At 47.4% G+C, this 21,860-nt stretch overlaps 1 protein-coding gene across 6 annotated transcripts in view; it reads left to right on the forward strand.

The window, feature by feature from the left end:
- The window catches only part of SLC4A11 (solute carrier family 4 member 11), a 249,849-nt gene that overhangs the window by 135,094 nt on the left and 92,895 nt on the right, over positions 1–21,860 (forward strand). For all 6 annotated transcript variants that reach the window (XM_079990778.1, XM_079990781.1, XM_079990776.1 and 3 more), the window contains exon 3: positions 4,154–4,306. In XM_079990778.1, coding sequence (XP_079846904.1) covers positions 4,154–4,306 — 153 coding nt within the window. The remainder of the gene's footprint in view (positions 1–4,153; positions 4,307–21,860) is intronic.

Below are 21,860 nucleotides of genomic sequence, written 5' to 3' on the forward strand. Positions count from 1 at the left end.
TCAGAGGAGGCAGGGAAGGATAGAGGGACAGAGGACAGTGTTGCCCGTGGCATCCCTGACCATCATTCTGGTTACCCAAGGGTGCCACGGCACACGGGTTGAAAACCACTGAACTGGGCTATCCAGGAATACAGTGGTACCTCGGGTTACATACGCTTCAGGTTACAGACGCTTCAGTTTACAGACTCCGCTAACCCAGAAACAGTACCTCAGGTTAAGAACTTTGCTTCAGGGTGAGAACAGAAATCGTGCTCCGGCAGCAGGGGGAGGCCCCATTAGCTAAAGTGGTGCTTCAGGTTAAGAACAGTTTCAGGTTAAGAACGGACCTCTGGAATGAATTAAGTACTTAACCCGAGGTAGCACTGTACAGCTCTTAATAGCAAAAAGGTTGCTTTCCCTAGCTTTAAAAAAAGGTGTTACCTTTTGACGCTGGGCATCGCCTCTCCTGGTATGTCCCACGGAGGACCTTACGGTCTTCAAATAAAAACATCTTCGAGGTCCCGGGCCACCGGGAGGTTAGGCTGGCCTCAACCAGAGCCAGGGCTTTTTCGGCTGTGGCCCCAATCTGGTGGAACGCTCTGTCAGAAGAGACTAGGGCCCTGCGGGACTTGACATCTTTCCGCAGGGCCTGCAAGACACAGCTGTTCCACCAGGCCTTTGGCCAGGGCACAGCCTGACCCCCTCCTTTGGTAATCCTCACAGAACTCTAGCTCAATGGTTGCCATGAATTTGATTCTGAATTGATTTTAGAATGAATTGATTTTAGAATGCATGTCAATTAATTGATTGTGATTTTATGCAAACTGTGTTACTTTTATTGTTGTTACCCGCTCTGAGGAGGGTGGGGAGGGTGGGATATAAAAAATATATTATTATTATTATTATTAATTATTATGATTTCATGCTACGACGGTATAAAAATATTTCTCTAAATAAATCACATGTTTTGTTATTGCCTGTTGCAGCCCACCTTTCCTCAGCTACACGGTGATAGTTTTTGTGCTCCACCCACATTTTGCCCTCCCATAACCAAAGAACAAACAGATCCCCACATTGTTTAAAAACTAGGTGACGCTTGAAACATTAGCTCGCTTTCCCCAGGATTTTATGACTGTTTATGAAAAAGCCCGCGAACCTCCTATTATTAGAGCAATTGCATGTTGCAAGACTGCTTGGGCTGCTTAATCCTTTAGAGCCAGTTCACTGCGGCATGTCTGCATCCAGTGAATAATTTGGGCTTGCAAGAGGTTAAAGAAAGCGAGCGAAAGAGAAACACTTCTAATTAATTTAATCCGGCTGGTGTGATGCTTCACCCCCAATTTCGTTTTTGCAATCAAAAACCTGTGTGTCCGTATCTCAAAAATTCCTGCCTAGTTCTCATTCCAGATGGTTTGCGTGCTCTTAAGAAGAGCTGCCTGTTTCGCATTAGACCAATACCCATCTCCTCCAATCACCAGTGAGATGAACATATACGAGTGAAGTTTGTTTCCTCACCTGCCTTTCAAATCAACCAAAATGGTCAAAGGCCTGGAAACGATGCCTTATGAGGAACGGCTAAGGGAGCTGGGCATGTTTAGCCTGGAGAAGAGGAGGTTAAGGGGTGATATGATAGCCATGTTCAAATATATAAAAGGATGTCACATAGAGGAAGGAGAAAGGTTGTTTTCTGCTGCTCCAGAGAAGCGGACACGGAGCAATGATTCCAAACTACAAGAAAGAAGATTCCAGCTAAACATTAGGAAGAACTTCCTGACAGTAAGAGCTGTTTGACAGTGGAATTTGCTGCCAAGGAGTGTGGTGGAGTGTCCTTCTTTGGAGGTCTTTAAGCAGAGGCTTGACAACCATATGTCAGGAGTGCTCTGATGGTGTTTCCTGCTTGGCAGGGGGTTGGACTCGATGGCCCTTGTGGTCTCTTCCAACTCTATGATTCTATGATTCTATGATTCTGTGATCCATCTCAGCTGGAGGCTGTCTCTGTCTCCTCTTTGCAGCAGCAAACTCTGTATGCTGAACATGCATGATGTAATAGGAGCGAGTGGGAAATGTTGAAATGAAACCTTTCTGGCGACCGGCGCGGAGCAGCCTAGTTGTCCAAGGACGTGTTCAGAATCCAGCCTGAAGATGGCAGCCTTAAAAGGCTGTCTTTCTGTGGCATGGATCGGTTCCCGTCGGAACGCACAGAAACCAGATTTCCTCCAGGGCTCCTGCTTAAAGGTAGTAGCTATACTTTGGGGAGGAAGCCAGGTGTGAGTCTGAGCCGTGGGAGGCTGCAAGGGAAGCATAAGCTGCTGCCCCGGGTTCCAAGATGGAAGAAAAGCGATGTGCAGAGAAGAAGAGAAGAGTTTGGATTTGATATCCCGCCTTTCACTCCCCTTCAGGAGTCTCAAAGCGGCTAACATTCTCCTTTCCCTTCCTCCCCCACAACAAACACTCTGTGAGGTGAGTGGGGCTGAGAGACTTCAGAGAAGTGTGACTGGCCCAAGGTCACCCAGCAGCTGCATGTGGAGGAGCGGGGAAGTGAACTTGGTTCACCAGATTACGAGACTACCGCTCTTAATCACTACACCACACTGGCTCTCGGAAATACAGCGGTACCTTGGTTCTCCAAAGGCTTAGTTAACAGACAAATTGGCTCCCGAACGCCAAAAACCCGGAAATAAGTTGAAATATACTCGGAGTCGAGAGTGGATTTCATGCTCTTTATTCAGCTCATAGTGGTGAGGAGGAATGGAAGTTCCCCCAGAATGTCTGCTTTATATACATTATATACACAATGGGCCCCACGTGATTGGCTAATTCCGGGATTCTCCTGTAGGCCAATCAGGTTCCGGATTCACTTCCACCTGGAGCTGGATTGGGTGGCTCCTGTGGGCCAATCAGACTTCTGCATTCTGGGTCCTATTGTTCTAGGACCAATCAGACTGCTGAATTTTGGATCCTATTCAACTTAGACCATAACATAAGTGTTCTGGTTTGCAGACGTTTTTCGGAAGCTGAACGTCCGATCTGGTTTCCGCTTGAGTGCAGGAAGCTCCTGCAGCCAATCGGAAGCCACGCCTTGGTTTTCAAACGGTTTCGGGAGTCGAATGGACTTCCAGAATGGATTAAGTTCAAGAACCAAGGTTCTACTGTAAATAAATGATTTGTGTGAAGGAAGCTCCAGGTTCAGTTCAGCTCAGAAGGATGAAGGTAGCAGGTGATGTGGAAGACGCCAGAAGACTCGGAGAGGCGCTGGCAGAGTGCTCTCAAGGCTGGGCTGGACACCCAAATAGCCTGACCTAGAATAATAGACTTGGCAGGGACCCTGAGGCTCATATAGTCCACGCCCTTGCAATGCAGGAATAGGCAGCTGTCTCTTACAGGGATCGAACCTGCAACCTTGGCATTGTCAGCAGCGTGCTTTAACCAACTCAGCTTGCTATAACTGTCCTGTATTCCGTTGATCTCTTGTGCAAGGGCAAGGGCTATAGTAAAATGGTAGGGCAGCTGTTCTGCCTGCAGAAGGGCCCTGGTTCAGTCCCTCCCATTTCCAGGTATGGCTGGGGGAAAGACCTGAAACCGCAGAGACCTGCTGCCAGCCAGTGTGGGCAGTTCTGAGCTAGAAGGACCCATGGCCTGATTCTGTATAAAGCACCTTCCAATCCTCCAACTCCCTTTATAGTGTGCATTTTATTGCGTCTTCCTCTTGGACTTTCCCCAAAATCCTGGAACAAGATTTCATTAAAATGTGGAGGCTGCTTTCTCTCTTCTTCTTTCTCTCTTCTTTTCTTTTAAGTTTCTAACCCTCTTGACTTCAAGGAGCAATTACAAAAGGCAAGCTTCGGTCAGCCTTTAAGTTGCACGAAGCCAATTTATTGCAAAATAAAGGCAGCTCCGAACGAGTCAGGACAGAATTCTCATTCGAGCCCTGAGCACACTTCTCCTCCCAGCTCTGGTACCTTTTTCTTATTTCTCCCTCCTAAGTCTGAAATTCCTTTGACCTGCTCAGAGAATACGCTTGGAACATGCCTGATGGGAAGAACAGGATCCCGCCGAGAGCAAAAATGGCTGCTTTGTTCTGCCTTTGCAAAAAACACCTTGATAAGACTTTGCTTTGATTCCCTGAGATGTGTGGCGGAGAGTGAGCAATAAAACAGTCTCTTTCTTGTTGCAGGCTACCTTAAGTGCGATACGGACGATGGCTGTGAGAACAAAGAAGAAGTCGGGGGTGAAGAACTTTTTGACACTGTCAATTCCTCGATTGTCTCCGGGGACAGCATCAGGTTCTTTGTGAATGTCAACTTGGATGTACAGCAGAACGTTACAGGTAAGGATGCTTCGTACCTGAGACCATCTTGGTGTGTCTCTCTCTCATAAATTCCCGACTGGTTGTAAAATTGTTTTCCATGGCCTGGTTTGCACATCACTTTTAGATCGCAGCTAAGCTTAACGATGGGACGCGGGTGGCGCTGTGGGTTAAACCACAGAGACTAGGACTTGCCGATCAGAAGGTCGGCGGTTCGGATCCCAGCGATGGGGTGAGCTCCCGTTGCTCGGTCCCTGCTCCTGCCAACTTAGCAGTTTGAAAGCACGTCAAAGTGCAAGTAGATAAATAGGTACTGCTCTGGCAGGAAGGTAAACGGCGTTTCTGTGCACTGCTCTGGTTCGCCAGAAGCAGCTTAGTCATGCTGGCCACATGACCCAGAAGCTGTACGCCGGCTCCCTCCGGCAATAAAGCGAGATGAGCGCTGCAGCCCCAGAGTCGGCCACGACTGGACCTAATGGTCAGGGGTCCCTTTACCTTTTAAGCTTGACAATGGCTTAAAGGTGGATACCATTGTGTTGGTGATGGGAAGAAAATCATCCCTCCTTTGCTCCTTCTCTGGTCCTGCAGCTGCCATGCTACTGGCAACTAAACCATGGTTTGATTGAACCTTGTATCCAAGCCCAGGCTCATAGTTTGTCTCTCTCCCAGCAAGCCTGTGTTTGGATGTTAACACTAAACCAAAACACGTCTCAACTCCAAGTAGCGGCCATGATCTTCTCCCCGTGCACCAGCAGGCTGCGCATTCACCTTTAAACCATAGTTAAGCTTAACCATAGGGACGCGGGTGGCGCTGTGGGTAAAACCTCAGCGCCTAGGACTTGCCGATCGCATGGTCGGCAGTTCGAATCCCCGCGGCGGGGTGCGCTCCCGTCGTTCGGTCCCAGCGCCTGCCAACCTAGCAGTTCGAAAGCACCCCCGGGTGCAAGTAGATAAATAGGGACCGCTTACCAGCGGGAAGGTAAACGTCGTTCCGTGTGCTGCGCTGGCTCGCCAGATGCAGCTTGTCACGCTGGCCACGTGACCCGGAAGTGTCTGCGGACAGAGCTGGCTCCCGGCCTCTAGAGTGAGATGAGCGCACAACCCTAGAGTCTGGCAAGACTGGCCCGTACGCGCAGGGGTACCTTTATCTTTACCTTTAAGCTTAACCATGGCTTACAGTGTTGTGCAAACGAGAATGAGGCTGTTTCTCATTTTGCACAAGGGGTTGTCTTGGCACATGTTAGAGGACTCGGTTGTGTGGCGGCGCATGGGTGTTCAAAATGGGAAGACTCTTTGGTAAAGAGGCTACCCTTAATAAAATATTCTTTTTCTGCCATGCTTGGAAAATACTTCCATCTTCCCAGAGAGAGATTTGTAAAAAGTTGGGAAACACTGAATTAGCCCCTAAAGTGTGAAGACTTAACATAACGATCTCCCCCCACAAAAAACACACACCTAAGGCTACGGATACATGTGTGTGGCATCCTGTTGAAGTCAATTTTGAAGACACAGGCTGCTTTCTATTTGCAGAAGAATTGGACGGTTTTTTTATTTGAAACTCTGTTTGCTTGGGCGTTTGTGTCATGTTTCTATATGCAAAGAGGTGTATAATGGTACAGTTGATCGCATCAGGAGGAGAACAAAGCACGGGCACAACAGAGCCACAAAGCGTCGTCTCCATCAATTTTTACAATACATAATTTCCCCCATAATGTCCCGCTTGTCTTCGCTTCCATCTGTGCTGTTTGCTGACTGTGTTAGCACAACAGCAGGTGCCTGAGCTTCTGGGAAATCTCGTTCCGTGCCAGGGGTTGTCAAACATTTTGGGCCTATGGATACATTTCCAGACGGGGGAAACTGTTGTGAGAATTGCACACACACACACACGCTGCAACCAAGCACACACCACAAATCTCTTCAGTTGCCTGCAGCAGAATACTGCCGCCAAGCTTAATTTCAGCAAGAGGAAAGGTGGGGGAAGGGGACGCTGTGGGCACCAGGCAAGGCCTCTGCAGATGTGCCCTTGGGCATCACACTGGTAACCCCCTGTAAAGCCCATTTGAACCCTGCTGCCAGTCAGCTCTATGCCCCAATGGCCTGGTTCAGTATAAAGCACTTCCTTTGTTCTTAAAATTGAAAGGATAGGCTGTAGCTGTCAGGAACAAGTCAGCAAGAAATCACAAGGCATCAGTGAAGTTAACTGTTTACTCATGGAAACAAAGTTTGTGCAGGAGGTCAGGCCTATTGAGCTCAGCAGCTCGAATTGGTAGATCTTGCCCCTGTTGTGGAGACTGAAGATCCCACAGTTCCCTAAGTCTCCTTCCTTCCCGGGTCTTTCCCAAGCAATCTGAGACTATGCCGCCATGCTTGAATTTGCTCCTCCCTCTTCATACCTCTTCTGGTTCTGGGAGACCATTGGGGAGGGGAGCTGGTTGCAGCAGGAGTGGGAGACTCCCTGGATTCTTCAGCCTCATCTCTGCCTCTTGGCCCCTCCCCTACTCTCCAACCTTTGCTTTTGCCTCTGATTCTGGACTGCTCTCTGCCACAGACTCTCCCAGCTCACGAAACCCTGCTGCCTCTTCTGACGCCTCTTCCTCCCAGTCTGCTCCCTCTTCTCCCTCCGACCCACCACTAATCCCCTGGCTCTGAGCTTTCTTCCCCTGGCAATTCCCAGCGGTTGCCTCCCTCCCACTCCTCTGCATCCAGCCAGTCCATGAGAGTAGCTCAGCTGGAAAACTGCTGCCAGACAGTGTAGACCACACTGAGTTAAATGGACCGGTGCTCTGATTTGGCACAAAGCAATTTCGTATGTTTCTGTGACCCTGTGTAGCGCATCCCTCTCTCTCTCTCTCTCTCTCTCTCTCTCTCTCTCTGGCTAGGCTGCCCTTCTCTGCCTAGGGAGAAACCACCTCTTTGACTCATGTGCGCTAGCTCCTGCTATGTTTCTCTCCCACGAACTGCGATGTATATCTTTCCACCCTTCTCCTTGCACCACGAGGTGCTTTTTTCTCTCTGCACCTTGAGATACGCCAGCGCTGACAATGCAATAAGCCCGACAGCCCCCAGAGGGCTGGGTGGGGAGGTGGACGCAGGGCAAGGCGAGGCGAAATGAGGGGCAGCTAAATTTAGCACCTTCCCCTTGGGGTGTGCATGGAGGAATGCCAGAATGTCGGCCTGCTCATTGTGCCCCCGCCTCGTCCGTTTCTTGCTATTCTGTTTACGCAATCGATTGTGCCATTATTTGCCTCTCTGCTATTCGAAAAATCCTGCCCTTGTGAATTAGCATTGTTTGACTGCAGAGGAAAAAACCCTCGCCGGAATGAATAGAGGATTCCGGCCCCTTGCTCTTAGCTTTCCCCGGCTGGTCTAAGGCCGTTTCCCCTGCTGCTTTCGGAAGCTGCAAGTTACGTGACTCCCATCGCCTGCTGAACCCAAACATGTGCCGTATAACGCTTGGCCCACAGCTGTGAGGCGTCTGTCTTGCAGTGCAGAGAGGAGTCCGGCTTGTAGCTGTCAACTTTTCCTTTTCTTGTGAGGAATCCTATTCGGAATAAGGGAATTTCGCTTAAAAAAAGGGAGAAGTTGACAACTGTGGTCTGGCTGCCGGATGAGGCCAAAGGCCTATCCAATCCAGATGTGGCGATGGGAAACCTCTGAGCAGGACCTGAGTTCTGCCTGGAGCTGCCTGCCTGTTAACATTGGACAGGCACCTTTGCTATGCTGTTTTACAACTTCTTCTAAAAACGTCACTCCATGCCGGGAAGGCTACCCAGACACATCGTTTAGTTATATATACATTAGTTTGTTTTGTTTTTTTAAAAATTCTGCTGGTTTCTATCTGTGCATCATGGATGATCGCTTTATATACCCTGCCTAGAGATGTGCAGTGGAACCTTGGTTCTCAAACTTAATCTGTTCGACTCCCAAAACCGTTCAAAAACCAAGGCATGGCTTCTGATTGGCTGCAGGAGGTTCCTGCAGTTAAACAGAAGCCTCGTCGGACGTTCAGCTTCTGAAAAATGTTCGAAAACTGGAACACTTAATTCCAGGTTTTCGGCATTCGGGAGCCGATTTGTTCGTCAACTAGGCCGTTTGAGAAACAAGGTATGACTGTATTTCTTTTTGATTAAGCAGTTTGGATGTTTTCCCAAGTAAATAATAAGAGCGCATGAGAGAGGGTGGCGCACTTTGGAGAAGGTGGCGCACCTCTTTATGCATGTCCAGAAACTGACAATCCGTTCTCTAAATCGGGGGGGGGGGGGGCAACTTGAATAAAATATTGCAGGGTGCAGATAAGCCCCGGCCCCTGCATCATTGATCACACACCATTTGAATGGCAATGCCCATCAACTTTGGGGAGGCTAGGCCCCCACAAATAATTTATTGGTGGAGCTGAAAGGACCTCAGCCCCTAGGAGTTGACTTGTATGCTCTAAAATAACATGCTACCCTTTCTGTTACTCTTCTTCCTAAACTCTAGTGGGCTCTTAGGGCTACAGGTAAGGGCCATTCCATATTTTGTCTTGGTCTTGTGGATCTAGGGATCTTAGTGGACCACAAGCTTAGCACAAGTCAACAGTGTGATCCAGCAGCAAATAAAGCGAATGCTATTCTAGGCTGCATTGACAGGGTCAAAGGAAGTACTCCTCTATTGTGCCTTGGTCAGACCACACCACTATTGTTTCCAGTTCTGGGTACCACAATTGAAGAAGGATGTGGACAAGCTGGAGCATGTACAGAGAAGGCCAGCCAAGATGATCAAAGGCCTGAAAACCAAGCCTGATGAGGAACAGTTGAGGGAATTGGGTATGTTTAACCAGGAAAAGAGGAGACAGAGAGGAGATGTGATGGGCATCTCAAGCATTGTCACTTGAGAGAGGGAACAAGCTTGTTTTCTCCCGCTCTGGAGGGTAGAACTCAAACCCAAGGCTTCACGTTACAAGAAAGGAGATTTTGACTAAACGTCAGGAAAAGCTTTCTGGTGGTAAGAGCTGTTGGAGAGTCGAACGGACTCTCTCGCTCCCTGGACCAAAGACTTGGCTTGGGGTTCGTTGGCTAAGTGCTCACATCCATCACTATTTGATGGAAGGGAGAAATTCCTACTTGAAGGTGTGGTATCGCTTTGAGAGCAATTTTTTGGGAATGGTTTGCACAGAGGCCACTGCACATCTCAGAGACTCGCTTCAAACAACAAAGTGTTAAATAAAATTTGAAGCCGTCCGCTCGATATGCATGGGCTCATAGGTATGACTCATGCAACCTCAGTCTTCAGAAGGCTGTTAGAATATAAATTTCTCTGGGCGTTAGTGCTTCCTAGAAATTGCGCGACACGCTTAGTTTCTAAAGTATCTCTTCCAAATCATTATGCACTGTAGAGGAGCAATTTAAAAATGCAGTGCATTCGAGTTTAATCTAAGCACACAGGCTGTTCAAATATTATTGTTATTGCCCATTAGACTGCTGCTGCCACATTCTGAAATTAATGATTAATTGAACTCCACAGCTGCACGCAAATGTGTCCCAGTTTCCTGCAAAAACCAGCAATTTTGGTTGAGGTAGGAAGGCTAAGGCCTGTTAAGGGTTGTCCATTTTTGTGGAGGCTGATTTCTCCCTTGGTTGTATTGGTCCATGGATGTCCCAGCCAATCAGGGAACATGTCGAAATACTACATAGCCAATCAGATTTGTTCTGCAAGATGATGCGAGCAAGAGCAATTGCAATAATTAAATGTTTTCTCAAGGAGTGCTGAAACATTGCCAGAGACAGACATCCTTTTTTGGCATGATTGACACCATTTGTCAAAACGAAACGAAACACCTTGCTCTGCTAATCTTTAAACGTTAAGTTTTAATCTGTGCTCAGGAGGCGTGCCTAGTCTTTGCTCAGTGCTTTGTTCTCATATCTGAGAAGCGGTTTTGGAATACAGTCATACCACATGTCACGTTTGCTTCATGTTACGTTTTTTCAGGTTGCGTCACGCGGCAACCTGGAAGTACCGGAAAGGGTTATTTCCAGGTTTCGCTGCTCGCACATGCGCAGTAGTGCTAAATCATGCTTCGCGCATGCGCACAAGCGCCAAATCATGCTGCGCACCTGCGCAGATATGGCGCTTCAAGTTGCAGGCTTTTCATGTTGTGAACGGGCCTCCGGAATGGATCCCGTTTGCAACCAGAGGTACCACTGAACTGCAGCAAGCTGGCACCTAGCTACCCTCAGGCTGAATATTTTTAAATAAGAAAATAAATGAAAACATAAGAAGGGTCCGCATCTAGGCCAGTATCCTGTTCTCACAGTGGCCAACCAGATGTGTCTTCTGGGAATGCCAACAGCAGGATTCGAACACAAGAGCCCTCTTACATCCTGTGGTTTCCAGCACATTCATAAGCGTCACTGCCTCTGACTGTAGAGAGCCTTCAGGGCTGGTAGCCATCGATAGGCCTCTTCCTCCTACTCCAAAAAAATCTGGGAGGGGAAGACCTTTTCCGTCTGCTACTGCCTCTTCTTCAGTTGACAGAGACCATGCTTGTATATTCTTTTTTCTTTTTTTTACTATTTATATTTTATTGAGATTATATATTTTTTTAAAAAAACAATTTTTATTAATTTTCCATTTAAACATATGTAATCACATCATTATTATCCACATTACTTCTTCAACACTTTAGAGCCTATCGACTTACTTCCTTCCCACCTGATGGCATTCGAAAGTAATCTTTATATCACAGCATCTTATATATTTCCCAATTCTAATATAACTCATGGCAAGATACCTCAAAATTTAAATATAGGAAGGCCAGAAATTTCTCATTACAAGTCTTCGGGTAACCATGCTAGTGTTGTTAACTGCTTACAATGATCTTTCAAATATTGTATAAATTTGCTCCAGTCCTTTTGGAATACTTGATCGCACTGTTTTCTGATTTTTCCCATCAGCTTCGCCAGTTCTGCAAAGTTCTTCATCTGCCACTCTTCTTTTATTGAGATTATAATAGTGAGTTAAAGGAAATAAAAGGGAGGGGGAAAGAATAGAAAAGAGAAAAATAAAGAGGATACATTAAAAACATTATAAAAAGCAAAGGAAAACAGCAGTAAGAAAATAACCATAAAGTATAGGGACGTGGGTGGCGCTGTGGGTTAAACCACAGAGCCTAGGACTTGCCGATCAGAAGGTCAGCAGTTCGAATCCCCACGACGGGGTGAGCTCCCATTGCTTGGTCCCTGCTCCTGCCAACCTAGCAGTCCGAAGCACGTCAAAGTGCAAGTAGATAAATAGGTACCGCTCCGGCGGGAAGATAAACGACATTTCCGAGCGCTGCTCTGGTTCGTCAGAAGCGGCTTAGTCATGCTGGCCACATGACCCGGAAGCTGTCCACTGGCTCCCTCGGCCAATAAAGCGAGATGAGCGCCGCAACCCCAGAGTCGGCCACGACTAGACCTAATGGTCAGGGGTCCCTTTACCTTTACTTTATAATTAAGGTTACGAAACTTTGGAGTATATATGTAGAGGTATAAATTAATCACTGGGGTATATGTTGATTTAGGTGCCACTATAGTTTCGATAAATACGTTTCAAATATCATTAAATTTGTCCATGCTACGTAATGGTAAACTACCTTAAAAGCCTTTTCAGGAGAGGTGGGTTTTTTTTGGAATTAACACCTCAGCCTGATGGAACAGAATCCAGGAGGAAGAGAGTCTACAGTGATGACCATTACATTTTTATCCCACCTTTTCTCTGAAGAGTTAAAGGTGCTGCACGCAATTCTTCGCCTCCCCATTTTATCCCCACAATGACTGTGTGAGGTAGGTTAGAGTGAAATAAGAATGTCCCAATGAGCTTTGTGGTTGGCCCAGGATCTGAACCCAGGTCTTCCAGGTCCGGTTCAAACACTCGTAACCACAATTAGCATTTGGAGTTGAGCCTGGAAACCGACTGACAGAAAACGCAGCCAGGCCAGAATTCAGGTTATATCCTTGGGTCCGCCTGGTCCCGTTCAGCAATCCGCCTGCCGAATTCTGTGCCAGCCAAAGTTTCTGCAACTGTCTCCAAACGCAGCCCCACGCATCGCGCAGTGCAGTAGTCTAACCTAGATTGCTAAAACGGCGTTGATACAGAAGCCAGTACCATACCCTCCAACATTTCTCCGATGAAAATACAGTGGATGCTCGGGTTGCGAACATGATCCATGCGGGATGCACATTCGCAGCCCACAGTGGTGTTTCTGTGCACGTGCGGGTTGCGATTCGGCACGCCTGTGCATGCGCAAAGCGCGATTTACCGCTTCTGCGCAACCGCGAAACCCGGAAGTAACCCGTTCCGGTACTTTCGAGTTTCGGCAGGTGCGTAACCTCAAAAAACACAACCTGAAGTGTCTGTGACCCAAGGTATGACTGTAGGTGTACAGCGGGACATTGTGGGATCAAATCGGAAACCGGGACGGCTTCTGTAAATCCAAGACTGTCTTTGGAAAACAGGGACACTTGGAGGATCTGCAACGCTCCCTTTTGTCTGTGACCTTTCTGGCTTCGCTACTGGTCTTGAACATGACGGCGATTATTGCAAAGGCAGAATTTCTGGTGGTTTGGGGGGGGGGCTTGTAGCTTGCTGTGGCTGCTCTCATTTTCCCTCACTGACTAGATGGACAACTGACCTAGCTGTCCCCCTGCCCCACTGATAGGTCAGACCGCTCTCGTAATAGCATTCAACTCCTGTTTTAATAGACCATTGGGAACAGAAGTTTTATACCCTTTAAAACTATGTTCTGAGCTCTCTGGGAGCACTTAACTCCTAACAGGCTCATCTGAGCCATGCGATTGAAAGCAACAACCCCTTACTGTTCATGTTGTTATTTATTAGGTTTAGAAAACATGCCCAGAGCCTCGAGGCGTTTGGATGCATGTTCATAATGCAAGTATAATAAATCTCATACTTGCGCTGTCATAGGCTTGCTTTTAAAACTGTCAATGTGCTAAACTTTAGCATAATTTTGCCTGGGGGAATGAAGGAGAGGGAGGGAAAAAAGAACAGGGCTTGCACAATTTATTGAAGCTAGTCAAGTTGGAAGTCTGTCTTGTGGAATTCAGGGCTGCGCTATGTTTTTAAATGGTTCCCCACCCCCATCCCACCTTAGAATCATAGAATAACAGAATTGGAAGGAACCTAAAGATTGTTTAGTCCAATCCCCTGCAATGCAGTTGTCCCGGATGGGGATCGAACCTGCAACCTTGACGTGATCAGCGCCACGCCATGCTCCCAACAACTGAGCTATCCAGGCTGACATTGGGACATTTTGTATACAGTGGTACCTTGGTTCTCAGACTTAATCCGTTCTGGAAGTCCGTTCCAAAACCAAGGCGCGCTTTGGTCATGCAAAACGGATCAATCTGTTCCAGACTTTTAAAAACAACCTCTAAAACAGCAATTTAAGATGAATTTTACTATCTAACGAGACCATTGAGCAATAAAATGAAAGCAATAAACAATGTACTGCAGTCACACAATCAATCAATCAATCAATCAATCAATCAATCGGTAGTTGAACTGGGTTCCACACAGTCACAGAAACAAAAAGGAAAGAGCCAGAAAAATGCAAAATAAATAGCAAAAACAGATAGACCTCAACGTAACACTCTAAACCAGTGTTTCTCAACCTGTGGGTCCCCAGATGTTGTTGGACTACATCTCCCATCATTCCTAGCCAGCATGACCAGTGGTCAGGGATGATGGGAGTTGTAATCCAACAACATCTGGGGACCCACAGGTTGAGAGCCGTTGCAACGGAAGCGTAACACTCAAAACGAGCTTGTTTGGCTTCCGAAAAAAGTTTGCAAACCAGAACACTTACCTCTGGGTTTGCAGTGTTTGGGTTCCAAGTTGTTTTAGTACCAAGGCGTTTGAGAACCAAGGTACCACTGTATTGGAAAATAACTGTGCTGTACCCTACACATGGCAGGTCTTTTTTTTTGGGGGGGGGGGGTCAGGATAAGAGCATTCAGAAATATGACCTGAGTCTGCCTCTCAGGTTTCTGAGGCCAGTTCCATGTCTTAAGAGCAAAGGCGGATTCGTAGAACCATGTTAAATTATGTGCCCAAGAAGTTACTAGTCCTTAGGAAGGTATCTGACGAGTTTGCAGGTTTGTGATAGCTTTAGTGGTGGAAGGAAGTAGCTCTGTGTATAGTAACTACTACAACATCCCAGCAGAATGAAAAATACGGGGAATTAGATCTGAGCGTTGTTGCTCAAAGGTAGGAGAATAACGCAGCTATTTAGAATCGGAGAATTGTAGAGTTTGAAAGGACATCAAGGGTCATCTAGTCTAAACCTCTGCAATGAAGGAATCTCAGCTGAAGGATCCAGGACAGATGGCCATCCAACCTTTGGAACTTAAGCCTCTGAAGATAAAGGGTTGATTCACACATTCTGTCTTTCAGGTACAAGGTGTCTCCTGTGGATAATTCCTGTGCCCTGGACTTGCAAGCATTTTGCATTGTCCTAGACCAGGGGTCGGCAAACTTTTTCAGCAGGGGGCCGGTCCACAGTCCCTCAGACCTTGTGGGGGGCTAGACTATATTTTGGGGAAAAAATAATGAACGTATTCCTGTGCCTCACAAATCACCCAGAGATGCATTTTAAATAAAAGCACACATTCTACTCATGTAAAAACACCAGGCAAGCCCCACAAATAAGCCAGATATGCATTTTAAATAAAAGAACACATTCTACTCATGTAAAAATACGCTGATTCCCAGACCGTCCGTGGGCCAGATTGAGAAGGTGATTGGGCCAGATCCGGCCCCCGGGCCTTAGTTTGCCTACCCATGTCCTAGACCTAGACAACCAGCGCCAAGAGGAAAACACAAGTTATTTGGTGGTGACGCCATTTCTCGTTCCACAGCACAATTTGATTGATTGATTGATTGATTGTATTTCTACCCCACTGTTCAAACGAATCCCAAAGCAGCTTCCAAGAAAAAGATTTAAAATACATTAAAACATCAGTATTACAGTATTTTAATATTTTTTTGGATGCCCAGAGTGGCTGGGGAAGCCCAGCCAGATGGGCGGGGTATAAATAATAAATTATTATTATTATTATTATTGGTCATTAAAAACTTCCCTAAACAGGGCTGCCTTCAGATGTCTTCTAAACACTATCAACAAAGCAGAAACTAAATGAGCTAAACATCGCAGTTACAGCAAAATCCCTATTATACGATTATCAAATCAATATGGGCGTTTCTAACCTGTAAAATAGGGACGCAGGTGGCGCTGTGGGTTAAAGCCTCAGCGCCTAGGGCTTGCCGATCGAAAGGTCGGCGGTTCGAATCCCTGCGGCGGGGTGCGCTCCCGCTGCTCGGTCCCAGCGCCTGCCAACCTAGCAGTTCGAAAGCACCTCCGGGTGCAAGTAGATAAATAGGGACCGCTTACCAGCGGGAAGGTAAACGGCGTTTCCGTGTGCGACTCTGGCTCGCCAGAGCAGCGATGTCACGCTGGCCACGTGACCCGGAAGTGTCTCCGGACAGCGCTGGCCCTCGGCCTCTTAAGTGAGATGGGCGCACAACCCCAGAGTCTGTCAAGACTGGCCCGTACGGGCAGGGGTACCTTTACCTTTACTTTAACCTGTAAAATAACATCAGCATTAACCACATATCAGCTAGAAATATTTGTGTGTGTACCCAGACGCAGGGACACCTGAAATGTCCTTGCCTCGGCCATCTTCAGCTCATTGTACATCTCCTTTAGCAAAATGACAAACTTGAGTCTGAGAGGCTTTCTGTGGGGAAACTGAAAGGTGAGCCCATTTCTGCTCCCAGATTCAAGATTGTGAATATTGGACGGTGCCAACTGGGGAGGAGTTCAGCTCCATTCAGGAACACCTGCTTTGCATGCAGAAGGTCCCGGGTTCCAATCCTGACATCTCCAGGAATGGCTGGAGAGAGCCCTATCTGAAATCTTGGAGAGCTTCTGCCAGTCAGTGTAGACAGTACTGAGCAATATGGGACCAAGGACAAGTCATTTCCCCCCCCCCCCCCCCCCGTCTGTGCTAACTCTTTTACTAGCTGGCTTGTTTCCTAATGGCAAACGCTTCTCCGTGCATCTGTGCCTGAGGTCGAAAACAAGAAAGAAAAAAGTTTCTGGCAGTGGTTGTGTCCAAACCCCCCCTTTTCCTAAATCATTATTATTATTTTCTCGGTGGTAGCAATTTGGTGGAGAGCCAGTTGGAAGGCAGGATGTGGCTTTGTTTAGCTGTAATAATGGGGCAGCCTTTACACTTTCTTGCACACAAACACCCACTTTTAATAAGGCTTGTCCCACCCTCCACACAATAGACCGTGCCGAGATACTGAATCGACAGTTTCCTGAAAAGCGCTCCAGACGCAACGCAGGCACACCCGGGGCAAACCACCGGGAAACTCAACCGGCAAGTGAGAGCTTCCAAAACATGAGCGGGCGAGGGCAGGAGGTGGGTCCCGCGGCTGAGATCATTCCCCCCCCCCGAAAGGAGGGGTTGCGTGGATATAAGAAGGAGCCCACTCTGTCGGCGCCAAGGAATTCCAGAGAGAGAGCCGTCCAGAGACAAGTGGTCTGGGACGGCATGGGTATCATTCTGCACACAATAGTTGCGTTTCCTCACATTAATAGCAAAGCCCTTTTCATGTCGCCAGGCACAATGCCGGCCCCGCGAGCTCCATCTGATAAATCCTATTTTAGAAACCCTGATGTCAGGGTGGGATGCCGGCCACTTTAGCGCTTCCTACTCCGAGAATGGAAAATGGATGGGCCAATTGTGTTCCCTGATAGGCCAGGCCTCTGTCCGTGTTTCCTGGTTGACAAGGGCAGTTCAAGAAGGGGGGAAAGAATTTAAATGTTTCTTAGGAACTTCGCTCGCCCGGCTTAAAGCCTTTGGAACGCTTGTGCGCAGTTCTCGCGTGCGGTTTTGAGGTCGGAGGCCGGAGGCCGGAGGGTTTTGTTTCAGATGGGCCAGGATAAACCCTGAATGAGCAAGGGGGAAGTCAAAATTGTCTGGCCTCTGTAGAGTTTGCAGAAGAGGCTGCTGTGTGTATGGGGTGGTCAGCAATGTCTAGGCAACACGATGACCGTGTACATACACAATGGACAATCTTTATAGAATTCCTTCGGACACGGGTGGCGCTGTGGGTTAAACCACAGAGCCTAGGACTTGCCGATCAGAAGTTTGGTGGTTTGAATCCCCGCGAGGGGGTGAGCTCCCGTTGCTCGGTCCCTGCTCCTGCCAACCTAGCAGTTCGAAAACACAAAAAGTGCAAGTAGATAAATAGGTACTGCTCTGGCGGGAAGGTAAATGGCGTTTCCGTGCGCTGCTCTGGTTCACCAGAAGCGGCTTAGTCATGCTGGCCACATGACCTGGAAGCTGTACGCCGGCTCCCTCGGCCAATAAAGCAAGATGAGCGCCACAACCCCAGAGTCAGCCACGACTGGACCTAATGGTCAGGGGTCCATTTACCTTTACCTATAGAATTCCTTCAAACCATAACAAGTACAATATGAAATCTTTCGACTCAAAGTCTCTGAAAATATTTAAATGAAGTGAGGTACCAGACTTTGTACGATGAAAGACAAGCTGTGAAGCTTTGTGTATTCAGCAAATATGATGTCCAACACTGAACAGTGATTCCGGATGTTGACTACTGTTTTGTAGAATTCTTCGTCAGCGTGGTGGGAGGATATAGAATTGCTTCATAAACTGAAAATAATTTTTTTACAGACAATGGCCTGCATGCACATATCACTTTACAAAAATTATAAACTATAATACAAACAGTAATGAAAAAGAGTAGATACCCCATCTTATTTCGAATGAATATATGAAAATATCAAATGCTGTGTATATGGGGTGGCCAGGCGCTGCCCGGGTCTAGAGATTCCTTCCACTGCTCAAATAAGGCAAGCTCTGGTCTCAGGGTGCCCATGTGTCCTACTTTGCAGAAGACAGTGCTCTGTTTGAATGGCTGCCAGGGTATCTGAAGAAATGTGCATGCACACGAAAGCTCATACCAACAACTAACTTAGTTGGTCTCTAAGGTGCTATTGGAAATATTTTTTTTTATTTTTATTTTGTTTCGGCTGGCAAGGGGACAGCCAGAAGCCATCCCCTCCTGCAATAGCTGCCCAGGATAAATCTGGCTTTAAGGGACCATGGTGGAAGTTGCTCGTCTATTGCAAGCACCTCGACACCAGACCGAGCAGGGATGCGGTCAACCTGGGTACCATATTCCTTTTCTATGGTGAGATTGCTTGCATCTCTTTTTAAATTGCAATCACAGTGGTACCTTGGTTCTCAAATGCCTTGGTACTCAAACAACTTGGAAGTAATTGTTCTGGTTTGTGAACTTTTTTCGGAAGCTGTTTTGAGAGAGTGCCATGCTTCCATTTTGAGTGCCACACTTCCATGTTGAGTGTTACGCTGAGGTCTGTCTGTTTTTGCTGTTTATTTTGCATTTTTGAGCATCAGCTGCTGGAAACCAGAGGATCTGGGAGTGCTCATGCGCTTGCAAGTTTCCCACAGGCAACTGATCCTGATCCAGCGGGCCCTCCTTGCATTCTCTTGCGTCACCTGGCAGGTCACCCCAAATGGTCTCAGTTTAATTGCCCCTGGGCCTCGTATACACTTCAGAATGCAGGTTCTCGATGCATGGGATTTTCTTCCTTCCCCGTCTGACGGAATGAGCAAGTTATTGTGGGGTGCGATGAAACCTGCGGCTTCCAGGGGGTTGGAAATCTCAGCCCCTCCTACTCTGCCGCTGGGTGAGAAGTGAAATAGTCGCAGCTCAGGGGGTGCAACGGGTTCCTTTGATGAGAAAGCGAAAGGGGCTGCTATTTTTGAGAACTGGCGATGGCAACACAGCCGTCTCTTCGGCACACATGCGAAGGAAAGAGCTCAGCCAGGCTCAGCGAGGGACCCAAAAGGGCGATGGAAACCTTATTGGATGTTTCACACCTCCTTCAACATGACATGGGCTTCCAGACACCTGATTATAAGCTCTCTGGGGTTGGGCAGAGGTTACAATTTCTTAGGATCCCTTTTGTTTCTCTCCCTTGTTGCCGACATCTGCAGCACCACCCCAGGTCTCAGTCGCATCCCTGAAATTAAAATATATATATTAAAGAATAATAATGAGGTGGTCTTAAAAGCTCAGAAAAGACAAAAGAGAAAAACTCAACACAGGCCAGTTCTTGTTTTTCTTCAGATTTAGGTGCGAGCTATTTTCCTATTTTTAAGTATGATTCCAATTAGGTGTTTGTGTTTTCTTTCTGCACATAGGAACGGATGACTAATTCTGACCTAGGAGAGAGAGATCCTGGGTAGAAATCTCTGAACAGCTCCCTCGGCTCCAGTAATGAGAGCTGCTTTTGAAGTATTAAAACAGCCGAAGAAAAAACGTTACGACGTCAGTTGTATGTCAGCAGAGCTAAGCAGCTCTTTACTGCATCTCAAGTATTTTTGAGCATATCTTGCACCCCTTAAATCACCTGGTGCCCTCCAGGTATTTTGGACCAGAGCTCCCTCCCATCATCCTGGCTATTGGGTGTGTATGGGCACCATGTTGGGGAAGCTGGCTTTAGCAATCTTCAGCACAGCCCTGTAAGGCGAGACAGGCTGCATTAGGAATATGTGTGTGTGCAGTTTAGGTTTCCCAGGACTCTCGGTGTTTCGCCTTGGTGGAGAAGAAGGTGTTTGTGATGCAGAGGCTGTGATAAGAGGACAGCTCAAACAGCCTTTGTCTATTCTCATTCATGATGACCTATGCACTTGTCCTGTGTGTGATGACCGTCCCCAACTCTGGCATTGAAACCTCCCAGCTAGGAAGAGGTCTTTGCAATCTGCAACCTTCCTGGCAGCCTGGTTCAGTTCCTCGTAGAACTGGTCCTTTGTACATCGGAGCATATAGTGGGTTCATAGTTGCTCAAGGTGTTGACTGGACTGGAGCAGGTTGCGAGGCGGAGGGAAAGCAGCCGTTCTGAGCCCTTGGTCGGCAGTTCTTTCGCAGGCAGAAGGGAGCTACTCACTGCAAAGCTTACATCGTGCTTATCTCTGTTGTGCCTCCCCAGATGGAGACATCAGTGTTCCTGAATACCAGTTGCTGAAAGCCACAGGAGGGGAGAGGCCTCTTTGTGCACAGATTCTGCTTTTGGGGTTCCCTGATGAGGCATCAGGTTTGCCACTGTGAGAACAGAACGCTGGACTAGATGGGCCATTGGCCGGATGATGATGATGATGATGATAATGATGATGATGATGATAATAATAATAATAATAATAATAATAATAATAATAATAATACAGTAGATGCTTGGGTTGCGAACATAATCCGTGCGGGATGCACATTCACAACCCGTGTCTGTGCACGTGCGGGTTGCGATTCGGTGCTTCTGCACATGCACGACCGCCGAAACCCAGAAGTAACCCGTTCCGGTACTTCCAGGTTTCGGTGGTCCGTGACCTGAAAAAAACACAACCTGAAGCATCTGTAACCCAAGGTATGACTGTAATATTCATTCATTCATTACCCGCCCAGCCGGCTGGGTTTCCCCAGCCACTCTGGGTGGCTCCCAACAGAATACTAAAAACACAACAAAATATCAGACATTAAAAACTTCCCTAAACAGGGCTGCCTTCAGATGTCTTCTAAAAGTCAGATAGTTGTTTATTTCCTTGACATCTGATGGGAGGGCATTCCACAGGGTGGGCGCCACCACCAAGAAGGCCCTCTGCCTGGTTCCCCGTAACCTCACTTCTTGAAGGGAAGGAACCGCCAGAAAGCCTTCGGAGCTGGACCTCAGTGTCCGGGCTGAACGATGGGGGTGGAAACGCTCCTTCAGGTATCCTGGGCCTTTGAGGCCGTTTAGGGCTTTAGAGGTCAGCACCAACACTTTGAATTGTGCTTGGAAACATACTGGGAGCCAACGTAGGACTTTCAGGACCGGTGTTATATGGTATTGGCGGCCACAGCAGGACTCTTCTTCCATTCTTATGGCATAGGAAGAAGACTGACCACCTGGCTCTGCATAAGGCATCTTTCCAACGTTCCCCATTCATATCTCCCTAATTTTAAATCTGGTTCTCCTGATTTGCCCATTGATGAATTAAGGAAGCAAGTTGGTATTTTTAACCCTCTGAAACTTGGGCCGCAAAGACATTTCTACCCCCCAAATCCTTCATAAATTTCATGCCCAAGTCAGCATATAATTACACTAATGGCGTGGGCATTCTGCCACTCAGGTTTTCGAAGGCAGATTTTGATTCTTCAGCAAAGCTATGCTAGATTCCTCTTGCATTGCATCTATTTATTTGCATATTTTTATTGGATTTCTCCACATCAGTTTTTGTTTTTTTAAAAGACAATAGGAGGCGGGGGGGGGGAATGTATGTTCTCTGAAGGAAGACAAGACAAGACTGTGGTTAGCAGTTCTGCTCTCGTCAGCATATTCGCTTCAATATTTCTTCGGCAAGTGGCAGGCATTTTTGCTGCAGGGCTGATGAATAGCCGGTTGCAATCCCTAGGAATTCAATGCACGTCACGAAAGGCTGGTGGG

The sequence above is a fragment of the Podarcis cretensis genome (assembly GCF_951804945.1).
Source record: "Podarcis cretensis genome assembly, chromosome: 9".
NCBI classification, from domain to species: Eukaryota; Metazoa; Chordata; class Lepidosauria; order Squamata; family Lacertidae; genus Podarcis; species Podarcis cretensis.